This window comes from Felis catus, chromosome A3 (genome assembly GCF_018350175.1).
Source record: "Felis catus isolate Fca126 chromosome A3, F.catus_Fca126_mat1.0, whole genome shotgun sequence".
NCBI classification, from domain to species: domain Eukaryota; kingdom Metazoa; phylum Chordata; class Mammalia; order Carnivora; family Felidae; genus Felis; species Felis catus.
The window spans coordinates 134,155,564-134,180,699 of record NC_058370.1 but is presented as its reverse complement, the minus strand read 5'-3'; the positions used below and the strand labels follow the sequence as shown (position 1 = coordinate 134,180,699).

The 25,136-nt window shown below is 44.2% G+C and overlaps 1 protein-coding gene across 1 annotated transcript in view; it reads right to left on the bottom strand.

Moving 5' to 3' along the window:
- Positions 1-19,520: 19,520 nt before the first annotated feature.
- The window catches only part of KIDINS220 (kinase D interacting substrate 220), a 96,297-nt gene continuing 90,681 nt past the window's right edge, over positions 19,521-25,136 (bottom strand). Inside the window, exon 32 of the mRNA XM_045055005.1 lies at positions 19,521-22,548. Within this exon, the coding sequence (XP_044910940.1) occupies positions 21,286-22,548 (1,263 nt within the window). The 3' untranslated portion in view covers positions 19,521-21,285. The remainder of the gene's footprint in view (positions 22,549-25,136) is intronic.

Sequence of the window (25,136 nt, the reverse complement as noted above, 5' to 3'; positions counted from 1 at the left end):
ACGATCTCGCGGTCCGTGGGTTCGAGCCCCGCGTCGGGCTCTGGGCTGATGGCTCAGAGCCTGGAGCCTGTTTCCGATTCTGTGTCTCCCTCTCTCTCTGCCCCTCCCCCGTTCATGCTCTGTCTCTCTCTGTCCCAAAAATAAATAAGCGTTGAAAAATAAATAAATAAATAAGTTCCATCGGTTCTGGAAGAAAGTTCTTAAAAACTCACACATTCCTTCAAACTTTTATGTCTCGGAAAGTCCTCCGGAAGCTCTATCAAGAAAGGAAAAGGGAAAGGCCCTTCTTAAGGTTCTAAATTTACCGGAATTTTCCAAAGCCTACCAGGGGAAAAAGATATTCCAGAAACGCTTAACTGAAACTCTGGGCCCCTAAAGTGAAATATTTGAAGGAGCAAAAACCCTCAAATTTAAAGGTAATCCATACTGGTTGAGTCAATCCAATTTAAAAATGTCTTGACTGGGAAAGCAATTTCTGAACAAGCGTGTGAGGCCCCGGTTTCGTAGCTGACGGTGACTTCTGAGAATCATCCCGAAGTACGTATGAGCCCTGGAGGGCTGCCCCCGAGAATTCCATCTGACGAGGAAGCAACCCCAAACCGCACAGGGACAGGGCTACGCAGCAGGACATGTGCTCATTTTCATCCAGGGCTCTGCGGTCTGTGAGGACCACACTGCGTCCTGCCGACACAGGAGACGCTTCTTTCCGGGGAACGATCTCCGATGCGCCAAAGGGGCTACGTTCATCAACTCAGTTATTGCACATTTATCGAGTGCCGCCTGTGTGCCAGACCTCGTTCTAAGTGCCGCGGACCCAGCAAGCCAGACAGACGGGGGCCCCCGGCCCGAGTTCCAGCAGTGAGACGCGGACCGTATACAGGTAAATTCCGTCATATGAGAGGGAGGTAAGTGCTCGGAAGAGAAATCAAGCAAGGAAAGGCTGCAGGGCGAGCCAGGGTTGAAGTTACTGTCTCTGGGCTCCGAGCCCGCCCCACCAGGCTCAGCTTTGGGGGTTCGGTTGCTCTGCGGCGCGGCGGCCTCTGGGTGGCCAGTAGGGGTGGGAGAGGGCACCTGCAGGCGGGGAGGGGACGAGCGAGGGCACCCGCAGGTGTGGGGCGGTGGGACTCGAGGAAGCCACGCCCAGCACTCAGCCTTACCGCAGCACCTGGAGGCTGTTTGCAGCTTCTCAACACCTGGAGAGCTGGCCGACCCCCCCCCCCCCACCCCTGCCCTCCCCGCAATGATTGCAGCCCCAGCGAGCAGCACCTGGTCCTCAGGGGGATCTGGGGGCCAGGCCCAGGGCACCCTCCTCCAGCTCAGAGGCCCCCGCACCAGTGAGGGTCACCCCCTTCTTAGAGCTTCTGAGGGTTAATAATTCCAGCCGCCCGCTTTGTGTCCTCGGCCCAAGCGTGGAAATGCTTCCTGCGGTGACCGCCTCTGTGATGCCTGACTGTTCTTTGCTTTTGCTTTTTTCGGTTACTGAGTTAGTACTTTATACCTAGTTAACAGTTTTATTCTTTCCGCTAAAGTTTGGGACTGGACCCTGACGGGTGCACCGGGCTCTGGCACCCCGTGGCCTCTCCTGTACGACTCGAAATCCACGCCGCTCAGAGGAGAGACACCGCGGGCTCTCACCAAGTCTTGGATTTAAAATAGAATTTTAGGGGCTCCTGGGTGGCTCAGTCGGTTAAGCATCCAACTTCGGCTGTGAGGTCATGATCTCACAGTTCGTGGGTCCAACCCCACGTTGGGCTCTATGCTAACAGCTCAGAGCCTGGCGTCTGCTTCAGATTCTGTGTCTTCCTCTCTCGATCTGCACCCCCACCCCTGCTCACACTGTCTCTCTCTCAAAAATAAACATTAAAAAAAAATTTTTTTTTTAAACAACTTTTTTTATGACAATCTTTTTTTTTTTCAACGTTTATTTATTTTTGGGACAGAGAGAGACAGAGCATGAACGGGGGAGGGGCAGAGAGAGAGGGAGACACAGAATCGGAAACAGGCTCCAGGCTCCGAGCCATCAGCCCAGAGCCTGACGCGGGGCTCGAACTCACGGGCCGCGAGATCCTGACCTGGCTGAAGTCGGACGCTTCACCGACTGCGCCACCCAGGCGCCCCAAAAAAATTTTTTTTAAAGAAGTGATAGAATAGAACTTTAGTTATGTGTTAGTCCTACACTGCTGTATAACAAAGTACCCCCAAACCTAGTAGCTTAAGACAACAAATGTGTAGGACCTTGCACAGTTTCTGAGGGTGAGGAATCAGGAATGGCTTACTTGGGTGGCTCTGACTCAAAGTTTCTCACCTCAAGGCTTGCCCAGGTTGGGGAATCAGCTTCGGACTCGCTCACGTGGTTGCTGCTGGCCTCTGTTCCTCACCAGCTGTTGGCCGAAGGTCTTAAGTTCCTTGACACATGGGCTTCTCCAGAGGGGTGCTCACGACATGTCAGCCAGCTTCCCCCAGAGTGAGACAGAGAGAGAGAGAGAGTGTCCAGGGCAAAAGCTCAGAAGTGACATAGCACCACAGTGGGTCATTCAGACCAACCCTGGTACAATGGGAGGGACCACAAGGGCGTGGGGTGTGGGGTGTGGGCACCAGGAGTGGGCGATTACTGAGGCCATTTTGGAAGTTGGCGACACAAGCTCTTTTCATTAGACACTTTGGGCTTTGGGGTGGGGCGGGATCAGAGCCAGCCTGGGCGTCCCGAGTCCTGTGCTGCCGGTGCAAATCAAGAGACTTCAAAACCTGAGCAGAAGCTATAATCCTCCGTAGGTCCTACAAGTGGGAAATGGCTAACTCCTTACCGCAGGCACCATTTTAGAAGCTCTTTGGAAACATTTGGTGGAAATGGCAGGGATAATTTTGGCTGTGTGACTCCTCCAGGCATATCTTGCTTTGTCACTAAAACTCTCAATTTAGGAATTATGCTGGCATTTTCTCCAGCTGCTGAGATGTCTAGATGTCAATGGTTTATATGTGTCTTTCTTAGTTATAGCCAATATATTTCAAACTTATTAACCAGACCGCAATTAACTTGGCTTCTTAACCAAAGGAAAAAAAAAAGCATATTAAGTAACCACACATCATAGAACATCATCCCTCGTTAGATCGTTTCCCTTTTCCCAACTATCACTCCCAGCTGATTGAACACCCAGTCCGAAATAGAACCTTGGGCCAACGAGGTAAATAATATCTCCACTTCCACAATGGCAGAGAGAATTTTGGCATATCTGAAAGATTAGGTAACTAGATCTAAAACCATACTGCTAAACCGTTTTGGACTTGAAACGATTATTCTAACAACACACGGAATGGCGAGGTGTCATCGCCGAGGATAAAATTGAGAAGCGCTTCCCCCACCCGGCTATACTACGGACGCAGCTTGTCTAGGAGGAAATATTTTAATTGCCGGAAACACACACAATGGATAGCGTTCTCCAGTCCCATCATAGAAAGTGACACCCTTCAAGTAGTTAAGCAGAGAAAGAGATCAAAGTTCTGGAAGTGTTGAAAGCGGCTCTTGGGCCATTTCCACCCATTTATACATAGGAAGGTGGTAGTTCTGATGTGGCATCTACACAGATAAAGATAGGCGACTTGAATCCTAAATGTTATGTTGATATGCAATCTGAAAATAGTATATATATTGAAGATTTTTTATACACTTCCACATTTTCAGTGTAAGGCCTTTACATTCTTAGTTATAGGCAAGGGCCCAAGTTTTCTGAGATTCCATAGCCAAATCATCAGTGAAATAGAAGGAAGGAAAAAAAAAAAAACACACAAACCTCTTGCTGGAAGCCATATGCAAGAGAAAGATGGTGACAGTGTCTGAAAAGAAAGCCATTTCTATTTTTTACATCTTTTTTTCACTATAGTGAGGGTGTAAATTTTAACTGACATGTTCCAACCAAGTGAAAATCGTTCCGGGGGGACAAATGGACGCGATCCCACACGGAAAGTACGCTGAAGGCTTCAGTGTTGAAGGAGAATATCTACTTGACTTCAAATAGTTTCACCCAAGACAGGTTCCGGCCCCACGCTACCCTCACGGGAGCCTCGAGGAACACAGAGCTGAGGTCGAGGCCGCGGAAGAGCGGCGGGAGGCGGGGTTCACCCGGTGCCTCCACTCCCCGGGAGGTACAGGCGGGTCCCTGCACTAAGTGGCCATCGGCGTCACCAGAAGCAAAGCGAGGGATCCGTTGAGCTCCAGCACGCGATCTAGAATCCTCCCGCCCTGGAGGAAGGTCAGTTCCCTAAAACCAGGCTGCGGTGCACCCAGCAGAGTTGTTCTTCCGTCCGTCTTCTGCCATGATGGTGTCGTGGGACAGTATTTGTCTTCCTGGTCCCCATAGTGATCTGTGTGGCACTTTGTGTGTTCTGCGAATGGCTGCAAAGATATTCTGGTCCCACGTGCTCTTCTAGAATCTTGCCACTCCAGCAACAAGGGGTGGGGGGTCTGTCTTCTGCCCTTGAACCTGGGCCGGAGTTTGTGAACGCAAAAGAAGAGAAGCTCTGTGAATCGCAAGGCTCATTCACGGCTCGTTCACGGAAGGTCATACAACTCCGGCCTGGTTCTCTCTGTCTCTGTCTCTGTCTCTGTCTCTGTCTGTCTCTCTCTCTCTCGCATCCTCTCTCAGTCTCAGGACATTCACCCTTGGAACGTACCTGCCATTTTGTGAAGAAGCCCAAGCAGCAGAGAGAGACCAGGTATAGGTATTGCCATCCTGGTAGTGACTGCCATCCCAGCTGACGCGACATCTGTCACCCACCAGACATGTGAGTGAGAAACCCTGTGAGATGCCTCCAGACCCCGCCACCATCTGACCACAACTGCATGCAAGACCCTGAGCAAGGACACCTGACTGAGCCCAGTCAACCCCGCAACTGTAAGAATGTCATATATATATATATATATATATATATATGTATGATATAACATATAAATACTGTTTGTGGCATTCAGTTTGGGATGATTTCCTACTTAGCAATTGGTAACCTGCACATGGGCTGACAAGGTAAGACATCACGCTGTTTAAGAATTATAAGCTTCGGGGGCATCTGGGTGGTTCAGTCAGGCATCCGACTCTTGATTTCAGCTCAGGTCATGATCTCGCGGTTCGTGGGTTCGAGCCCCACGTCGGGCTGTGCGCTGACGGTGCAGAGCCTGCCTAGAATTCCCTTTCCCTCTCTCTCTGCCTCTCCCCTGCTCTCTCTCTCTCTCTCTCTCAAAAAATAAACTGAAAAAAAATTTTTTAAAGAAAATAAGCTTCAAATAATCTCCTTCAAGGACTTTGAAAAATCATTTATCTGCCCACATTTTTTTAAGTTGGCGTCTAAAATTTTTGTTATGTGTTCAAATGGCTGTAAAATAAAATTTCACACAACATTATTTCATTATTCTCTTAAGTACCTCCATCCACTGGAATATCAACACGGTTTGACAGCCATGATCACACGTGTTTAAATACAAGATGAGATCTTCTTCAGGAGTCAAAATTCTCACATTGTTTCTTTTTCTCCTTGGACTAGTGTCTCTATTCCACTTCCCCCCAAAGTTTTATCCTAATATACGTTTGCATTTGAAAATCATTTCTCACCCTATTATGCCTTCCTGCAAAAAGAATGTATGTATGCACTTACATATTGCAATTCTAAGGGTTTTTGTTTCCAGTTATTACAAAAACATTCCTCAATGCTTAAAAATCTTTATAAACATTAAGATAATATTTTACAGAAAATATATCTCTAAACACGATGGATAAAACCAGTTTTCAGTTATTTTAAGTCTCCACAGATGAATATTACTATTGTATAGAACGAGCCAGAGTTCAACATGAATTTTAATCCCTGTTTGTATTTGTATAGATTTAAGTGCCAAGAAACCTCACTCACATAAATAAGTAGATAGAATTGGAAGCGGTTTTGATAGAGCAATGTCACTGATTCTTTCAACCTCTTCCAAGTTCAATGCTAGAAATTGCATAGCAATTCACTCTCAAACTTTATTTTTAGTATTCTATACCATGACAACCCGGTTACATCTAGCTTCCATTTTATTGGTAGCAAAGAATTGGAAATCACTTGGCTTGAACATTTCCCAGGAAAATATTCTGGAGATTGAAAGGAGGAGGGGAGGGCTTTCAATGGTGACGGGAAGACGGTCAGCCAGCCTTCTGCTTTGCATCCCCTTTCAACCTCCACCTCTAGGGGGCGGCCCTGGGCTTTGAGGACTTGGGAGCGCCTTTTACCGTCCCCTTCCCTGTCCCCCCCCCCCCTGCCCTTCCCCACACACACCAGCTCTCTTCTCTGGGATACAGCTTGTCTCTCTGCTTTCGAGACTTCAGTATGTGTTGAATTCACTCACTGCGTCACCCCCCCTTCCTGGGCTCCTGTCCTTGCAGGCTGACATGTCAGAATACAGAGGAGGAAAGAGCTGCCTGCGATCATTCTGTTCTTACCTGGTATCGAAGGACTAGACTCACCCAAACAAATGTCTTATGCTCTAAAGACGAGCCTTGGGTGGAAATCATTTCCACGGGAACAGCATCATTTTTTGAACAGGCTCAGTGACAGACTCGCTTTATTGAAATTTCCAAAAGTCATTTGCAGGAAAGGCCTCAATTAAGCAAGGCTCTTTATGGGATGTTCTGTAGAGTACTGTCCTGCACCCTCCTCGAGGGAAAAAGAGTTTGGGGCAGGATATAGTTGGAAGAGATTGCACACCATTCCCTCTTCCGGAAGTTTCCAAATATACGTTGCAAGTTTTAATAAATTATGGAACAAAGGAACCTATTTGATTGGATTTTCGAAACGCATCGGACCACAAAGCCAGTTTTTTGTGTGATACTCGCTAATACCCTCACATAACCAGCCTTCCACAAACATCCAGGGAAAGGCTAAAGTCAGAGAAATTTGGTGACAGACTTTGGTAAGAAACTGTCCAGCTGGGTCCTGCGTGTAGTGAAGCCAACAGATCGTGTTTAACTCTCCGCTTTGTGAAGCATCCCGTCGACCCTCAGTGTGTGTGTGTGTGTGTGTGTGTGTGTGTGTGTGTGTCGGGATGGATGGACTGTTGACCTCGGGTTTGAACCATCCCACGGATGGCAGAGAGACAAAGCAACGTGCTCTTTCTTTGCGATTTGACATGTGTACTTCGGGGGGATATCGGGAATGTTGTAATTTTCCAGTGCAAACTTTGACATTTTGTTTCTGGGTCATGGAGAAAACACCATCTCTCATCACCAATTACTGTTTTCCTCAAATCCATGCTATTTTTGTCCCGTTTCCTTTGAAAGACCAGAACAAATGCTAAGCCCTTGCTTTCTCCTGTCATTCAAATGCATGGCACAGATTTTTTTTAAAGTCTTACCTTGTGTTCAAGTTGTCCTTCAGAACATGTGAGTTGCTCTCAGAAGTTAACTCCTCTCCCAGCACGTGTACCCCGGGCTAGAATCACAGCCCTTACCTCTCTCGTGACCACGTCACGGACTGTTCACTTGGGTGGTCATTGACATCATCTATACCTGGTTTAATTTGCAGGGTCACCCTCTCGCTTTTGATGTCATTTATGCCCAATCAGATCTCTTTTTATGTATTTACATTTTACATGAAAACTTGACTTCACACGTTCGTTGGTTTTCTTCACTCCAACTAATGGCCCCTTCTTTTTAGGCCAATGCATTGTAATGAATTCCTCTATGTGTTAAGCCCACTAGAACAAGATTAGTTTAGACAATGTTGAGATTAATGCTGCTGCAAGTCAAAACAAGTCCCGACACGCTGGAATACACGACGAGTCTGATTTTTTAATCTACAAAGTAACGGTGTTAGACTTAAATCTTTTCAGGTCTCTTTGGAGAGCTTTATGCTTCTGTATGTGGCTAAGCTCAGCACTCATCTGAGTCATCTATCATTCATTAAATTTATCAAAAAATTTTGAGATTCAATCATTTTTCCATTTATTGCAGCTCCTTCAGTAATAAACTCTGTTAACTTGCTAAACGCCAAGTTGCGAGTTTGACGCTTGTCCCAGCGCCTGGCCTACGGTCGTGGCCGCATGCACGACGGCACAAATGAACATGCCCTTGGGTTGTGAAAAGTGTCTAAGCTTCAAGGGAAACCCCAGACAATTGCACTTCAGTAGAAGATATTGTGTCGAGAAGGTAGGGCATTTTGGCATGTGAGGAAGAAAAGAGGAGGCACCTGAACATGGGACGAAGAGAGAGAGAGGACAAACCCACAAAAATAAGGACCGTCTGTGAATTTAGTTTCGTGAAGATCTTTGCGATACTCAGGAAAACCCAGGAAAGTGGCCAACTCTTAGCTTACAGACTGATTTGCACAGGAGTAGCGCGGGGCCGTATTTTGAAGGGCCTTGAGCGTTCATGGAAGCTCACCGGAACTGGATATTTGGCGCGGCGGGAGAGGCATCGCCACTGTTGGGCAGGAAACGATGAACTCTGTGTTTTCGGAGGCTCCATTGGTACTTGTGTGCGGACTGTGATGACGAAGGGAAGGTGTGGGAAGCAGGGGATGGTGGGGGCTAGGGTCAAGGGGAAGGGACCCTAAAGGGACAGTCTGGAGAGCCACTACAGAGAACAGCTAAGAGCTTGGTGACGGATGGGGTGAGGGAGTGGGAGAGGCAGGAGGCAAAGATAACTCAATTTCTGAGCCCGAGTAAGGGGATAATTATGGCACCAATGTCAAGGAGGAAAACACAGCAGGGAGAGTTGGTTTGGGGGACAGTTCTGAGTTCTGTGTTAGCCCGCCCGCACGGGAGGGGACCGCCCACGTGTGGGTGCACTGTTCCTCTGATGCTGGGGAACGTGGAGGTCTGCCATTGCAGGGCTCGTGGGGCACACACACGTTCTCCCGGTCACACCTATCACCAGGACGACGACTTGGCTCACAGCTGTTTTCCCCTTGCATTATTCCAAGAGGAAAGGTCCCAGTGTTGGTCTGTTTCCAAACAGCAGACTCTTGTGCCATCACTCACTGTCATTTGCTCTCAGCTCCTGATATCCTCGTTAAGGTTTCCTGATCGTCACTAGTCTAGACATAGACTTACCCCGGGGAGGTTTAGAGATATAATAAACCTAGAAGAGTCTTTTCTGTTTGCAGTAATTTCTGATTACAAAGATACATGTGTTTTTTTTAATAACTCAAACACAGAAATTTGCACATAAAAAGCCCAGACTCTTGCATGTGTATAGCAGGAGATGTGTAAAACGCATTTGCACAAACACTGCAATAAAAACTGGAAACAATCCAATATCCAATAAGATAATTAGGTAAGTTATAAGTGTTTGTGTAATAGAATACTGTTCTTTAACCACAATTAGTGAATTATAACTATGGACAGCAGTAGGGATAAACCCCACAGTGTTCAATGAAGAAAGCAAGTCAAGGGTAAATACCAATGATGATTTTATTAATAGGAGATCAAAATAGTCATACATAAGCAAGTCACATACATAAATACTATGCGTGATTTTGTCTTTAAATTTTTTTTTTAACATTTATTTATTTTGGAGAGACAGAGCACAAGTAGGGGAGGGGCAGAGAGAGAGGGAGACGCAGAAGCCAAAGCAGGCTCTGGGCTGTCAGCCCAGAGCCCGACGCGGGGCTCGAACCCACAGACTGAGAGATCGAGACCTGAGCTGAAGTCGGACACTTAACCGACTGAGCCACCCAGGCGCCCCTGCATGATTTTAGTTCTATGAGATCCAAAGCAGGTAATATTGTCCCACGAGACATATGTAAGTGGTAAAGCAAGGAGAGGCTACTTCAGGCAAAGGAACAGTCCTTTTGGGGTACTTCCAGAAGAGACACACAAAAAACTTCAAAGATATTGGCAGTTTCTATTTCTTAGAAATTGTGGTTACATTGATATTTGCTTTATTTATAATGAGAAACATATAGATGTGATCTTTGACCCAGGTTCCTGACAGAGATTGTAAGTCCCCCGGAATTTCCCGGGGGAGAGGAGCATCTTGTGCTAATGAGGTGACTTTCCGTAGGCTCCCGGATGGCTTCCGAATGGGGCTGGTCACCAGAAAGACCAAGCCATGATTAGAAGCAGGGAACTTTCAGCTCCATCCCCCAGCCTCCTGGGAGGCACGAGGGGTTGGAGGTCTACTTCTGGAAGATACATTGGCTGCTTTGAAGCCGGAATAGTGCCTACAGGTCCCGGAGGAAAGATCACCTTGTTTCCAGCAATGAGGGGCCAGCTGCAGGAGGGATCCTGATGGGTGAGCGGGTCCAGACTGAGCCGTTTTCCTGACCTAATGGTAAAGCCACGTCTGGCTGCAGCCCACACCCCTGGGACCACGCTTCTTCCCTCCGGGGGTGGCAGGTAAACCCATTAGCCCGGACAGAAAGGCTGACCTTCCGTTGCAGGTGCAGAGGCGTGGTACTCGGCTCCCCTAGCAGCAGAGATAGCACCAGCATTTCCAACACACAGGAAGTCGGTAGGACCTGAGTAGCAGGAAGCTGGGAGCTTCTACTCGTGGTGAACACTGGTTAGCACTTAAGAGGGCTAACGACAAAAAGTGGGCTCCGTTAGCCAGAAGACGATCCGGCGGAAGATTTCACGAACGGAACGCGTCCCCTCAAGACCCATATGATGGGATTTGTGCCCTCGTAAAAGTCACGAGAGGTCGTTTCCTCCCGACTCTCTACCATAAGAGGATACAAAGCGCAGTCAGCATCTGCAGGCCGGAAGAGGGCTCTACCAGAACCCGACCGGGCTGGCACCGTGATCTTGGACTTCAGCCTCAGAACTGACATACAAATTTCTGTTGTTTGTAAGCCACCCAGTCTTTGGAGCTTGGGGATAGCAGCTGAGCTAAGACAGAGATAAACGAAGCTGAAAGTGAATGCAAGCAAGCCATTCTGCGCAGAACAGAAATGCTTGTAATGATACGACCGCTATATAATTTCCCCATCAGTAAACACAAGGGGGCTGGACTAAACGGCCACAGCGTTTGCACCCTGTGTGCTGAATGTCTGCAACTTGCCTGCACACACATCCCTGGACAGGCGGAGGGATGGCCGGGGTACATGCATTGGCTTTGGTGTCAGACCAGAGCTCCAATTTCTGCTCTCACATGTCACAAGACGCCGCGCAAGGTTTTTAACTTCTCTCAGCTTTAGTTCCCCTGTTCGTAACATAGGGAAAATATCCGTCCCTCGATACTGCAAAGATCAGAGAACTAATGTTTGCAAGTGACCAACACATAATAAGCTCTGGGGAGGTGACACCAGTTAACAAAGGGAAGAAGTCCTCTTTCCTCCACCATTTATATTTTTGGTAGATGAAGCAACTAAGGCGGACAAGTAAATGGCCATCTGATAACTAAGTAGCAGAGGCAGGCCCGTAATTCAAGTCTTGCGACTCAGTTCTGTTTCTTCACCTGTGATGGATTGTCCAACCAACCCACCAATTCAGCAATGGGCACGATCAAACCAGCTATCCTGCAAGGCGGAATTTTAATACAAGCACACGTGTGTGCTCGGATGCGTGTGGCTGCTCTCACACACACGCAGAACAAGTTTAAATAGTGCACGCTGGTTGTTCATGCTAAACGGACAGCGTTCAGCGCAGGAGATCCCGTCAGTGAGGGCCGTGGGGCCAGATGGGGGATGCGTGCTGAGTCACGCGAGGGTCGCAAGGTCCGGGGTGGCCTGCAGATCTGGAACACGTGACTGCCTAGCACCCGGGCTGCCGTGGTTCCGGGAACGGTAGGGAGGAAGGACACAGAGCTTCTGTGGAAAACCTGGGGTTCGTTCAGCTGAGCGTGAAGACTCAGACACGTTTACTCCTCTCCACTACCGTTTTCTACGACGAGGGAGTATGGACGACGGAAACATCACAGACCCACGCGGGGCACAGTGATGGGCACTGGGGGAAGAGAAGCAGGCAGTGTGGTGTGTAACGGGAAAATCACCAGATGTGTCAGGAAAGCAGGGTTGGTGTTTTCTGTTTACTTGCTGGGTGACCCTGGGGGTGGGTCTCAAACCCCCAAATCTTCAGTTTTCTCAAAAACAAAGATAGGGCCAAAAATAAATAAAAAACGTTGAAAAAAAAAAATTAAAAAAAAAAAAAAAAAAAAAAAAAAAAAAACAAAGATAGGGGCGCCTGGGTGGCTCAGTCGGTTAAGCGGCCGACTTTGGCTCAGGTCATGATCTCGCGGTCCGGGAGTTCGAGCCCCGCGTTGGGCTCTGTGCTGACAGCTCAGAGCCTGGAGCCTGCTTCCGATTCTGTGTCTCCCTCTCTCTGACCCTCCCCCGTTCATGCTCTGTCTCTCTCTGTCTCAAAAATAAATAAACGTTAAAAAAATAATTTAAAAAAAACAAAGATAATAATAATAATGCTGCCAGTGTTTTAAGGAAGGAACTGTTATAAAAATATAATGCACAGAAGTTTATGTAAAAGTGATAACTTCCTGCACTTCAGTCTCCATGTTTGTAAACTAGGGATAATAATAGTATCTAGTCCATCAGCAGGTTAGCACTTAAGGAGTTGGCCCACGGGAAGTACTTTTAACAGTATCTGGCTCAAGGACGCGCTCAAATTATTAGGCAGACAGTTATCCACAACTAGAGTGTCACCTGACCACCACCCCAAACCACTGCCCGCCCAACATTACTGGCGTGTCTATTGGTTTCTTGCCTCGTCTCATGACTCATTGATATCATGAAGCACAAAGAGCCCAGCATTGCCTATTTTCCTTTCTTCTCTTCTTAGGAGGCACCTGGGTGGCTCAGCAGGTTAAGCATCCGACTTCAGTGGAGGTCATGATCTTATGGTTTATGAATCTGAGCCCCGGGTCAGCCCTGGGATTCTCTCTCTCCATCCCTCTACCCCTCCCCGCGTGTACCCTCTTTCTCAAAAATAATTAATTAAAAAAAAAAAGGAGGCAGTGACCAGAATCATTAAAAAACTCTACTGCAGTAATAATGATTTTTAAGTAGATACATATTACTTATCTATTAACATTTATTAAGCATTAATCTGTTCAATAATAGGATATAAAGAAAAATACATATTGCAGTATTTAGGATATAATCTAGTACAGAATACTGACAGTAGACATACAGAAGAGCAAGTATAAGAAAGCCAAATAACAATAAGACTGCAAAGAAAATGAATCATTTTCAACGTTATGTGCAAACTTTAATGTAGTGGTCTAATCCATCAATAATACTGGAATAAAAGATGTTTTTAAAGTCAATAAATTTTTAACCAAAACTCCGACATTGTTCCAAAATCATTAGTAGGAACAAAGGTGTTTGATGTTAAAATTTTTTTTTCTCTATAAATGTAATTTACAGGACTATAGACTATTTTTAGATCTCCATCTTTCTAAAACAAAACAGAGAGACCCCAAACCCTATTTTAAAAACAAATAGACAATGATGATGGTGCAGCAAATAAAGCTAAAATTAAGATCTCTCTTGAAAAATGTAAGAATTGACCCATCCCGAACCAGCTAAAGAACAATAAAATAAATGTAGCATGAAGAATGGGCATTCTAGAACCACCTTGCCGGGGCTTGGAACCTGACCCCATCACTTCACTGCTATGTGACCTTTGTCTCTCTGTCACTCAGTTTCTCATTTGCAAATTGAGGATATTAGTAATTACTTTATGAAGTCGTTGTGAGGATGAAATCAGTTCATACGTATAAGCCTCTTAGAACATTGTCAGGCGCATAATGTGTGTTCAATAACTGTAAGTTATTTTATTATAATAAATGCATAACAGTACTTTAAGTATCCAAAATGAATACAGGATGAGCAATGACTGATAACACAAACAGTCGACATAAAATGGTGACTTTCGGACGTCGGTGACATACAAATCATCACCAGCTCATTGCTAATGCTTAAAGTGCAATTCAACATGACCGTGCCATATATTAAAATAATATCATGTTTCATCAACCAAACAAGACCTCATCGGCTGGAGGAGGTGTCGTTACCTTAGGAAATGTTAAGGAGCGATGCTGCCATTGATGCTGTTGGTTGTGAAGATGTTTCAGAAAGGTCACACCGTGAAAAAAGTGCATCTTAGAATCGATGAAATACTGATGGGAAAAAACTGGAAAGTGGTCAAGAGAGTTAGACTACAGAAGAGTTTAAGAACAAAATTATGGGCCTAAAGTCTAATTTTCCACTGACTTCTAAGGGTGGGAGCTCTGTTTCCCCAATTAGGAGTGGTCGCTAACAGGGGTCTAGCTTCTTGCAACTACCAGGCCTCCCCCCGGGGGGCGGGAACCTTCCAGCACCACATCCTTCCACATCTCAAGTACAAGGAAAAGCAGCCAGGGGTGCCGTTGGCTCTGTGCCGGGAGGAAGAAAGTTCAAAGAATCCATAGCAACAGAAAGTTGGGCAGATGCTGGATGATCTGAGAGTCTTTGGATAGAAAAGAATTCTAGGGAAGGTGAAACATTGTTCTTTTCCCACTTGTAACCTTGCTTAATTCTCCCTGCAATTTGCTCCATGTTAGAAATCTGTTAAATTTATTGGATGCACAGAAAGAACTGGCTAACTGAAAACCAACCTCCCCTAAAATCCTTCTAGGTGAGGTGTTATAATTTTAACAGACTTCTCTACCAGAAGGAAAACCACATACAGAGTAAAATTTAAAAGAGATGTCAACAAAAAGAACTAACTGCTGTTAACGTTGAAAACAAGATGAGTCACAGTATTTAATCTGCCACAGATAATCCACATCAAGTAGCGAAGTAGAAAAGACTCCCACGTGCTCGCCAAAATGTTGGCTCTTTGTGCAGAGCAGAAACAGTTCACCTAACTCCCAGCCTCCCTTGTGGCTGAGTGCTACCACATGACTTAGGAAGGCCAATGGAAGTGCATCTACATCACCTCCTGGCCTGGATGGAGCTCACTGCTGGTGTGCGGTCCTCCTCCCTCTCTGCTCTCGTGTGTCCAAGGAACGTGGGAGATGGACAGAGGACTCTGAAGCCTTGGAACCTGGTGACGCCACAGATGAAGGGGCGTGAGTCTCCGAGGCTCTATGCCAACTTAGATGACAGTGAACTGTCACAGGAGTAAGAAGAAATAAACCTCAACAGTATTGAGTCCATGAGATTTGGGGGTTGTTACAGCGGTTAGCCTACTTTCCTGAAGAACTCTTCAAACACATGATGGCCGGCTCGTGTATGAAGTATTCAGGATAGGATCCCAGAATAACATGCTCATTGTTGGTCACACTTAGGCCCACCCGAGACAGAGACACGGACGGCAGAGAGCGATGACGGGTGGCCAGGGAACACAGTAAAGAATCCTCCCGAAAGAAAGGCTGGAAGACCAAGCTGTAGTGGGTAAGCCTACATACCAGAGTCTCTGAGATGGCTCTCAGAGGAAGGTCCTCATTATAATGATGTGGTCCCACGGGGCTCAGAGAAAACATGTGCGTGCTAAGTTACACCTGAAAATATTTCCAACGTCCTAAAGTAAAATGTAGAATGAAGCATTTTAATCTGACTCCACACCACAATGATGTTAATTTATACGATGGGCATCTCCACCAAGGGCTAAACAAAGGGCTTGAGAGGATTAAAAGTACATCCACATGGAACCTGCAGCCTAGCCCCGTAAAGGGGCGGCGCTTATCAAGATGGGCTGTGGAGATCCTTCCCTGGGAGTCTTTAACAGAGCCTGGTGAAAATGTCCTGGCAGACTCCCAGAGTCACAAACAGAAAAGCTTAGGGGCCAGACGGGCAGCGGGCGGCATAAAGGGAGGGGAGAGTGGGTGGGGGCCGCAAGGACCGCAGCACAAGCCGCGGCATAAAAGCATTCCAATTCAGTTTTTTAATTATTTTTTTATGTTTATTTATTTTTTGGGGGGGAGGGGCGGAGAGAGGGAGACAGAGGATCCGAAGCAGGCTCTGTGCTGACAGCACAGAGCCCGACGCGGGGCTCAAACTCACGAACCGTAAGATCATGACCTGAGCCGAAAGTCGGACACTTAACCAACTAAGCCACCCAGGCGCCCCCCAATTCAGTATTTTTAAGACACAGTGTAGGATGTGTGGGCACTCTCCCAGTTTACGGTAGACTTTATTCACTCACTTCACAAGTGCTGACTGCATGTCCGCTGGCTGTCTGAAATCCAAGGTTTGGTCTAAAAGATAATGAGGGTCTTTCCCGATCTGCTGCTTTAAGGAACGCTTTTTGGTAAAATAGGATGAATATAGAACAGTGTAAACACAACAGCAACAACAACAAAAACGACTTAAGACAAAAAAAAAAAAAAGAGTGAAAAGAACTCAGGTAAAAAGTAGAGGAAGAAAAACACAAAGAACTCAAAAAGAAAATAATTTTTTAAAAAACACAGAGTTTAATATGCATTAACCGTAACAATATGCTGCGTGTGAATTCTCAGAAACATAGCTAAAAAGGTACTAGTGTCAGGAGCTATAATTTTGAAAACAACAATCTAACTTTTACTAGCTACTTGACCAGGAAGATGCTACGAGACATGAAATGTTAGGTTATGTTGAATCCATTCACATGCTTTTTGCTACACGTTTGGGCTTTTCTCTAAAATTGCATAAACGGAACACTTCATTGAAACGAATTCAAATTTTACAACTGCTAGCCACAAAGAAAACTGGTGGAGGTGAGCCAGTCTCTCTTCTCCAGCGAGCGGGCAGCAGGATTACTGAGTGGTAATCGGTAGCGTCTTCGTTACCCCTTATGTTTGGCGAGGAGCCGACTGTGAGAAGCTACCCGAATTGCCACGAGACAGGGTCTACGGGCAGGACACTTAAGATCTAGAGCCCCTGTTGCCTTGAAAGAAAACAAGGTAAATCAGTACAAATTCCACGTTAGGATTAGAAAGTGATAGCGGGAAATCGAGGCGATCTTACTTACTTCAAACAGGTTCTTGATTTGAATATGGAGCGTACTGTGCCATATTCTTTTTTAAAAGTAAATTTTCATTTATTCCAGTTTCAATTATTCAGTTGAAGTATTATTTCATGTTTTGTTAAATCTCGGCAAAACTGAGAAAGGACTCCTGGTGTCGATCGCTAGCGTAAAGGGCACTACAAAAACTAGATTTAGCCTCCGAAAATGCAGGACCTACGTGTGTTCTTGGTAAACAAATGACCGCTGATCATACTCCACAGGCACATTAAGAACAGTCTGTGCTTTAAAGCAATCGCACTGCCTTTAGCGTACAATATTATGTAATTCATGTTTTTTCCAACTTTGGTCTTCACTCCAGTGAGATCAAATCATTGACATTTTTACTGACTTCTGATACGAGTCTGGAAATAATCTCCTCCTTCTCCATGCACCCTTTTATTCTTATAAATTCTTTGTTTTCTTAATGCCTCACTGTAACTGGAAATTCAGGATGGAGCTAATCATAAAAGCCACCCAACTTCCATTCAGGAAGTCCTCTCCACCCAAGTGAGACTAGGGCCGTGTTAATGAGATCTTTCAGCCACCACGTGAACCTGGGCACAGCACGCTCGTGATGGTGTAAACCAAGGCTGTGCTTTACTAGGAGTTTTACTTTAAAAAGCTTTGGCCTCGTAGGGGACAGCGGATGCTTTCCAGCGATGGCTTTAAATGTGTCTTACTTAACTCAGTTTCTTAAAGCAGGAAGAATATAAATTCTCTAACTGGTGAGAATGGTTTGCAACCGCTGGCTTAAAACTAGTTGAATTTGAAAACTAATTTTTTACATACCTTAGTTTAAATTGGATCCTCTGAAGATGTATCTATCTCAAGGGCAGCGTTTTCTTCCTAGACATGAAAGGGTTTAAAATCATGTAAGATTTTAGCTTCTCTTTCTAGTTAATCAGTCTCAACCAAGGATTCTCAACCTTTCTGAAGTGATGAACCATTAAAAGATCATCCAGTGTGGGCTCACTGTTATATATAAATTTCTACATTTCAATTCATTTGCACAATGATGGCCTATGCTTGAAATTATGGGGTAGGGAAATGTAGGGGGCACCACAACCTGGAAATTAAAAATGCAATCATTTCAAATAGCCCACCCCAGGCTAGCCAGCCCTCAGCCCTACCCCAGGCAAGAAAGTTTCCCCGTTTCTCCCCTCCTGCCAGATGTCAGCATACGTGTAGAAGGGCAGGTGGGAAGTAAAGGAGCGGAGATGTTCAGTCCCAAGTGTTTGCCAAAGAAGTTGATTTTATCGCACCTTCCCTTTCACCTGCTTTTCCCTCGGTGTCACTCATCCATAAAGTAAAGGGAAACAGTGCTCTCTAGTTCTCCCTTTTCTGGGTAGGTCTGTTGATTACCTCAAGAGTGAGCCAGGAATTCAGAGATTTTAAAATTGTAAGATACTTCTAAATAGGCTGAGAATTCCTGGTGTAACCAAAAACTATGAAGTCTTAAAACCTTTTAAGTTTAGTATTTTAGCCAGAAAAATAATTTCATTCAAACAATATTTCCTAATGGTTAGTATTTGTAAGAAAAAAAAAATCATGATTACAAATATATTTTACTGCAGCACTGCGACATGCAAATGATCTAAAAGAGTTCTCAAGTTGAGAATTTTAGCAAATAAATGTCTAAAATTATTTGGCTAGTCCACTAAAAGTATTGACTGCTATCTAAAACTCACATAAGTAAAAGAGAACACAAAAACAGATTTTCCTGTCAATTTTGGAAATGCTGGTTCAGTTCCAAACGCTTCAATCTCCCAGAATTTGGGAGCTGACCCTTAAACACTCAGCACTGTAAGAAGTATATTGAGAGAAAGCAATAGTCTGCTTCCATTTCCAGTCTCCTGCGGAAGGGCTATGCCCCTGCATACCACTCCACACGTCCAAGGTGAATGGTCTGCCTTCACGTTCTGCCACGTGAACAGAACTATCTGCGGCTTAAAGTGAAGGTAGAGTGGTTTATGAAATATGGTAAAACTCTAAATGATGCAGAATCGAAGGGACGAGCAAGATCAAAACACCAATTTTCTTATCATTTTCCACCCAGCTTATTAAAGCAGAGCTTCACATTTGTGAGAATCAGACTGAGCTGTATCTTATAAATAGATACACACACACACACACACACACACACACACACACACACACAGACACAGATTCAAAGGAATGATGGTATGACTCAATAACCCATCTGGTTTGTTAATTTCTGTTAAGAGTATGAAAAAGAAAACTTTTCCATAATGTTCACAGAACAATGAAATTGACATCTTCCCAGGACCTGGACAACCTAGTTCTTCCAGCTATAGAAACGCACAGTACAGAGTTGTGCTACTGGGCAGCAATGCTTCAGTAAAGCACCGTTCAGGCACAGGGACCTAGGAGCCACGCTCTCTCCAGAAGACTCGTGGGGAGCCCAGAAGGTGTCTGCCAGATGTGCGACTGCTCCATGAACCTGAACGCCTTTCACAAACTTCGTACACATACGACAAAACAGACACACAAATTCCTCTTTCATTTGTAATCAAAATGTGAATCATCACTGTAGTGAATAAAAATTCATGAGTCAGAATAACATGCAATTTTTTTTATTGTTTTCTAAATCTAGTGGTACACTTAACACTCTAGTAGTAACTTCACAAACAGCATAAAGAACATACTACAGTGATCTTAGGCTGCATTTACTCACCGGAAAAAGAACAAAATGTTGCCTCTGAAATAATTACGAATTATACAATATTGCAAACCAATAAGCACTATTAATACTAAAATGTTAACATTTCAATATATAATGTCAATAACATCCTGCCTTTTAAAAACTGGTTAAAAACATTTGTTAAAGTCATGCGAAATGAACACCTTAAGAAAATGTTAGGTTATACTTCCACATCAAGGCCATAAAAACCCCAAACAGCAACTATTTAGTGCAGTGACTGGTCAACTAAGTAATTTATTCAGTATATTAATAAAAATCTATTCAGTGAAAACCATCACAAATGCAACACTAAATTTGGGCAATGGCACACCTACGATCTATGATCTTATCTGTCTGTGACTGCGGGTATACTGCCAAAATTAATTCTACATAAATAAGCTATGTTAAAACAACAACAAAAATACTCAATGCATGATGACAAGGTCCATTTCTTGTACGATACTTAAATGTGATCATTCTCTTAACCCCGCTAACAATAAATGGAAAATCTCACCGGTTTTATCTGCTTTTTACCCTTGTCTTGTTACGGTTTTAAACTTTTTAAAGAAGTGTATCCTTTCTTCTGGTCCTCCCCCTGCTCCCCGGGATTAGCATGCTAATTTAGGAATAGATGAAGTAGATACTTAATCTATACTCTGCCTGGAGAGAAGGCAATAATTTAGTTTTACCTAATTAAATATTTCCTTGTCATCTGTCAAGTGACACTGACCTTTCTGACATAAGTATTTCCTCATTCTCTCGTTCCATGAATATTTATTAGTGCCTCTATATTACCCATGCCTCCCTGATTCTCCAGAGAAAGAATTCATGTTTCTCCCTCTCACCGCTAGGCTACGAAAAATTGGGCACACAACTGAAAAGAGTCACAGAAAAGACCAGCATGAGTCCTCAAGCAGGTGGATGGTGCTTGTAGCCAGGTCTGGGATTTGGAGGAGAGGGTCCAGGTCCTAGGGAGGTTCCTGGCCCCTCCCCGCAGGCCACTCTCCTAGCAGCTCATAAAGGTCTCGTCACTGGGGCTCCATTTTGAGCACTGTTCATCATCTTCTTATTAATTTTTAAAGCCCTTGTTAAACCATTTATCTATCATATAGAACACCGGTTCTCAATTTATAGAGCATTTACCTTTAGTCTCTGGGCTACTCCATAACCTATAAATTCTTGTCTCTTACCCTCTAAGAGCAAAAGTTGCTTCTGGTTCATCTAACGTCATGTCTTCCTTTGAATGTTTGATGAGGGGATGCTGTAGAAAAGGAGTCTCTAGCTTTCATTTTCTTGGGCAAACCACACCCTTTGTGTCTAATAAAATATTTCCGACCTATCTTTATGCTTAGATCTTGTCACGAGAAATTTTATGGGGCTGTGTGCCAATGAAAGGTTCAATAACAATGGTGGGTTTTTAAGCTTCTAATTACAAAGACAGTGGAGGGTGAGTGATGAACCACCCTTTCTTACACTTTCCTCTGTGGTATAGTGTATGTTTCTTTCACCAAAGACCTTCCCATGCGTTGATTATTTGTGAGTGAAACGTACAAAGATGACATACATGGATGGATTCACTATAAAAACGGGTCAACTTTGTCACAGGGGTACAGTGATCCTACTCTGCTTTCGCTTGTTTTTCTTAAAGAATGCTTTCTCTTTCCTCTCCAAAGCCTGTGGTATCAGAGGAGGCCACTGCATGGAGCTCTGAAGAATCCTTGGAGAGTCTCGTGTAAGTTGAACGCTGGCTTCGCTTATGCGTCATGCTTTTCAGGTTTTCATTCTGAATAGCAGTTGGGTTGGAACTAGAACCGGGCCTCAGAATGACTTGGGAGGTCTCCCTCATTCCTTCCATTTCATCAAAACTCTGATTCGATCTGTTAGCTGGTGCGCTGTTGTTGTTCAGAGTGACAGTACTGGGTGTTCGGTTCAGATTGTAGGGTTTCTGACACGCTGGCCAGTTTTCTTCAGGGCTGCTGGCTATCAAACTACATTCGGAAGGGCTTTTCTTGTCTTCGGAACAAATGGACATCCGAGCTATGACTGGATCTTGCAGGCCACTCAAGCTGTGCGGTATTCCCCGTTTTCCACTGTGGCTGTCATCTTCAAGCTCGATGAGATTCGCCTTTTCAAGCTGGGAATCGTCAGCCCCTTCGTTGTGAAGAGAGTGATTGGGAGAACTCTCGCTGGATCTGACTCCTGAATCGGACGAGTCCTTTTTGTCAAGGAGAGCATCTGACAAATATTCTTTCGCTTTAATGAAGGTTCTAATCGGCTCTGCAGTGTGTTCTGGAGACTTTGATACTCTCTCTACCTTCCCTTCAACTTTTTTATCTTTATCGTCTTTGAGCAATGGAGTATTATCTGATTCTTCTGTCCCAGATTCATCTTCATCACTTGGAAGTTTCTGGTAGCGCAGTCCACCTCCCTTAAGCTTCAAATCTGTCTGGAAGAGACTTGACCTTTCTGAGGACTTCTTGCCTGGGAGAAGCTTACTGCCAGACTGGTCAGATTTCTCATCTTCTTCAGTGATAGGATCCAGGGGTGAGGCATCATTGGTGGAAACCCCTGATGAAGAATAATCTATAACATCTCCCCTCTTCATTAAAAATGACTTCCTTCCATCATCTTGCTTTGGTTCGCTATCCTTCCCTTTTTCTGGTTCTAGATTAGAATGAATGGAGCCCCCTGATGAGCTCTGACCCAGATAATATGTGCTATGTGGAGAAGATCTGCCACTAATTGTTGTAGAACCTGTACCCCCTTCTAACTGAGACATCTGAGCAATATATTCTCTATAGGCATCTCTATACTCGGCCTGCACCTTATCAGTAAGCTTTGAAATTTCAATACTGGAATCCTGGGAATTGAGACTCGAAAGACTTGGGGTTCTGCGAGTTTGTGACTGTGAAGACAGAAAAAAATAAATTTAAGAATTCAAGTAAGCAAAAAAAAAAAAAAGGCATAAATATCAACTTAGGAAATATATATGTACACGCAGAATTTTTAGTGTCCTCAAAATACCAAATTCCTTTAAAAGAATTCTACATAACACAGTTTAATAAAAGCTGGGAACTTATGGATAATTTTACTGTTATTAGAAAGCTTTATATAATTTTAATAAAATTAGTTTATTATTAATCTTCTAAAGTATAATTAAAGGTTATATTAGCAAATAATCTTAGCATTTGTTTTTAGAACATCAAACTTTTAACTTTTATTTAAGGTAAAAGTCACCTTCATTGATATAACATAAAAATTCCTCTTAGGGAAGACAAAGAAGATTAGGGTTAACATATATCTCAAGAACAAAATACTCAAGCCTTCAATGTATCTTAAAAAGAAACTTTCTCTGAAGGGCACCGAGTGTTGTATGAAAGTGTTGAGTCACTATATTGTACACCTGTAACTAATATTACACTGAATGCTAGCTAACTGGAATTAAAAAAAAAATTTTAATAGGAAAAAAAGAATTATTTGCTAAATACCCTTGAAATTAAAAAAAAAAGAACCTTTACCTAATTTGTATGACGTAAAGTTACTGCCAAATTTCAGTTAAGAAAATGTACTGTAAATGCCAAGCAATAACAATAATAATTTTAAAGGATTAAAGCACAGAGTGCAATAGAAAAGACAAATACAGGATCCAAATGAACAGAAATGGAAGCCATGAGGCCAACAGTCAGATCCTAGTAAACAGAGAAATGAGGTATTTTTAAAAGTTTGATTTCCAATGTGAAGTTTTAGGATTAGAACTGCTTTAGATCTCAGAAAAGCTAATAAATGAGGAGTAAAGACTACAGATTAGGAAAAAGAGGAGGGAAATTGAAGAAAAAGAATCAAGGAAGTCTTAGAAGGGACAAGAGCAAAGGCTGGAGCCATGAAGCAGAAACAAGGAGAGGAGTCTTCCACAGGGAGAAAATGACCCATCTCCTTGAGAAGGGCCCCTGCCGGTGGATTGAGACCATAAAGAGAGCACCCTTCTCCGCTCTCACATGCACTGTGTCCACAAGCCTTCCGGAATCCATGAGGTCTAAACAACTCCCAAAAGAACGTCCTATGACGATGCCAGCTGTCTCTCACTCTCGGTTCCACAACAGTGTCCGGCAGGCCTTCCAGAGGCTCCATGACACGTGAGGCCACAAGAGATTTAATGCAGAAGCAGATATGGGGGTCCGGTTGCCTTCTGCTGAGCCCGGCATTAAAGAGATTTGCAAAACAATCCCATTTTCACTAAAGTTTGCTTTGTTTGGGAAATATTGTCATTTCTCATGAAAATGTTATTTATGTTAACATGTGTTTATTTTTAAATAAATTCATAAATATTTCTAAAGTTTCTCCGTTTTTATTTCTAATATGGTAAATACTGACAGACACAAGTCACATAAACAAAAGCTATTCGGGGTCTTGGGTAATTCTGAAAAGTGCAAAGCGACTCTGAGATTACGGCAAAGTTTGAGAGCCGCCGCATTAATGGGAAGGCCATGGGTTTCCAGGTCACGGTAGGAAATGCCAAGCATGGAAAAGCAGAGAATGAGGATTTCTTAAGGAATGCTAAAAGGAATTCCAGGGAAAAGAAAGGAAGCACTGTTGGTAGAAACACAGGGACAAAAGGGTCAAGTGTGAACACATCTTCTCATAAAAGAAGGGAATTTTTATCTCAGTCAGTACCCGATTATAAGATGGTTTCCCAACATAAAGAAAAAGGTTCCAGTATATATTAAAAGATAACAGCAGCAGCAGCAGCAGCAGCAACAACAACAACAAAACGTGTTTACTACCAGACTAAACCAAACCCTCTTAAAAATGGCAGACCTACCAGGTACCGCTTTTCCTGAATACCACTCACTCCCTCTCAGAACGGTTTCTTGTGGTGGCTGTTTCCTGCTTTTCCTCCCTGGCCTGTCCTCTCTTCTGCATCCTGCTCTGTTTTCGCCTAGTTTCTTTCTCTCATCTTCTCCTCACTCCATCTCATGTGTCTCTCACTGTCCTCTTTATTCCTGATTCTCACCTGGCCTCTCTCTGCTAAGAACACCAGAAAGTGGAACTGACCCATTGCTCACCTCAGATGATAGAAAGAAAATGAGGATCCCTAACACACTGGGCATACGTACCGAAAACCAAATTATGCTGTTCAAAGGGGTGATATGTGGCAATTTTCCAATAGAGATGTATCTTAGCCCCTGACTACTGACTTTCACAGGAAAATAGCAAGCGAAGCCTGACCTCTATCGACCAGCCCAACCAAAGTAGCCCGGTTCCCATTTACTCTCTATGCTGTTACCCTAGTGCACTGTTTTAACAGTTCTTACCCATTTCCAAAATGATCTTATTTTTTCTTTATTTTACTGACTGTCCCCTCCAGAAAAGTACAGTTTCTTGAAAATAGGGAGCCCTCTGTCTTGTTCACTGAGGTACTCATTAAGTATTTTCCGAATGACTGCATCAACGCACCAAGATATTCTCAGTGAATTAAACATCGCCCTCCCTCTT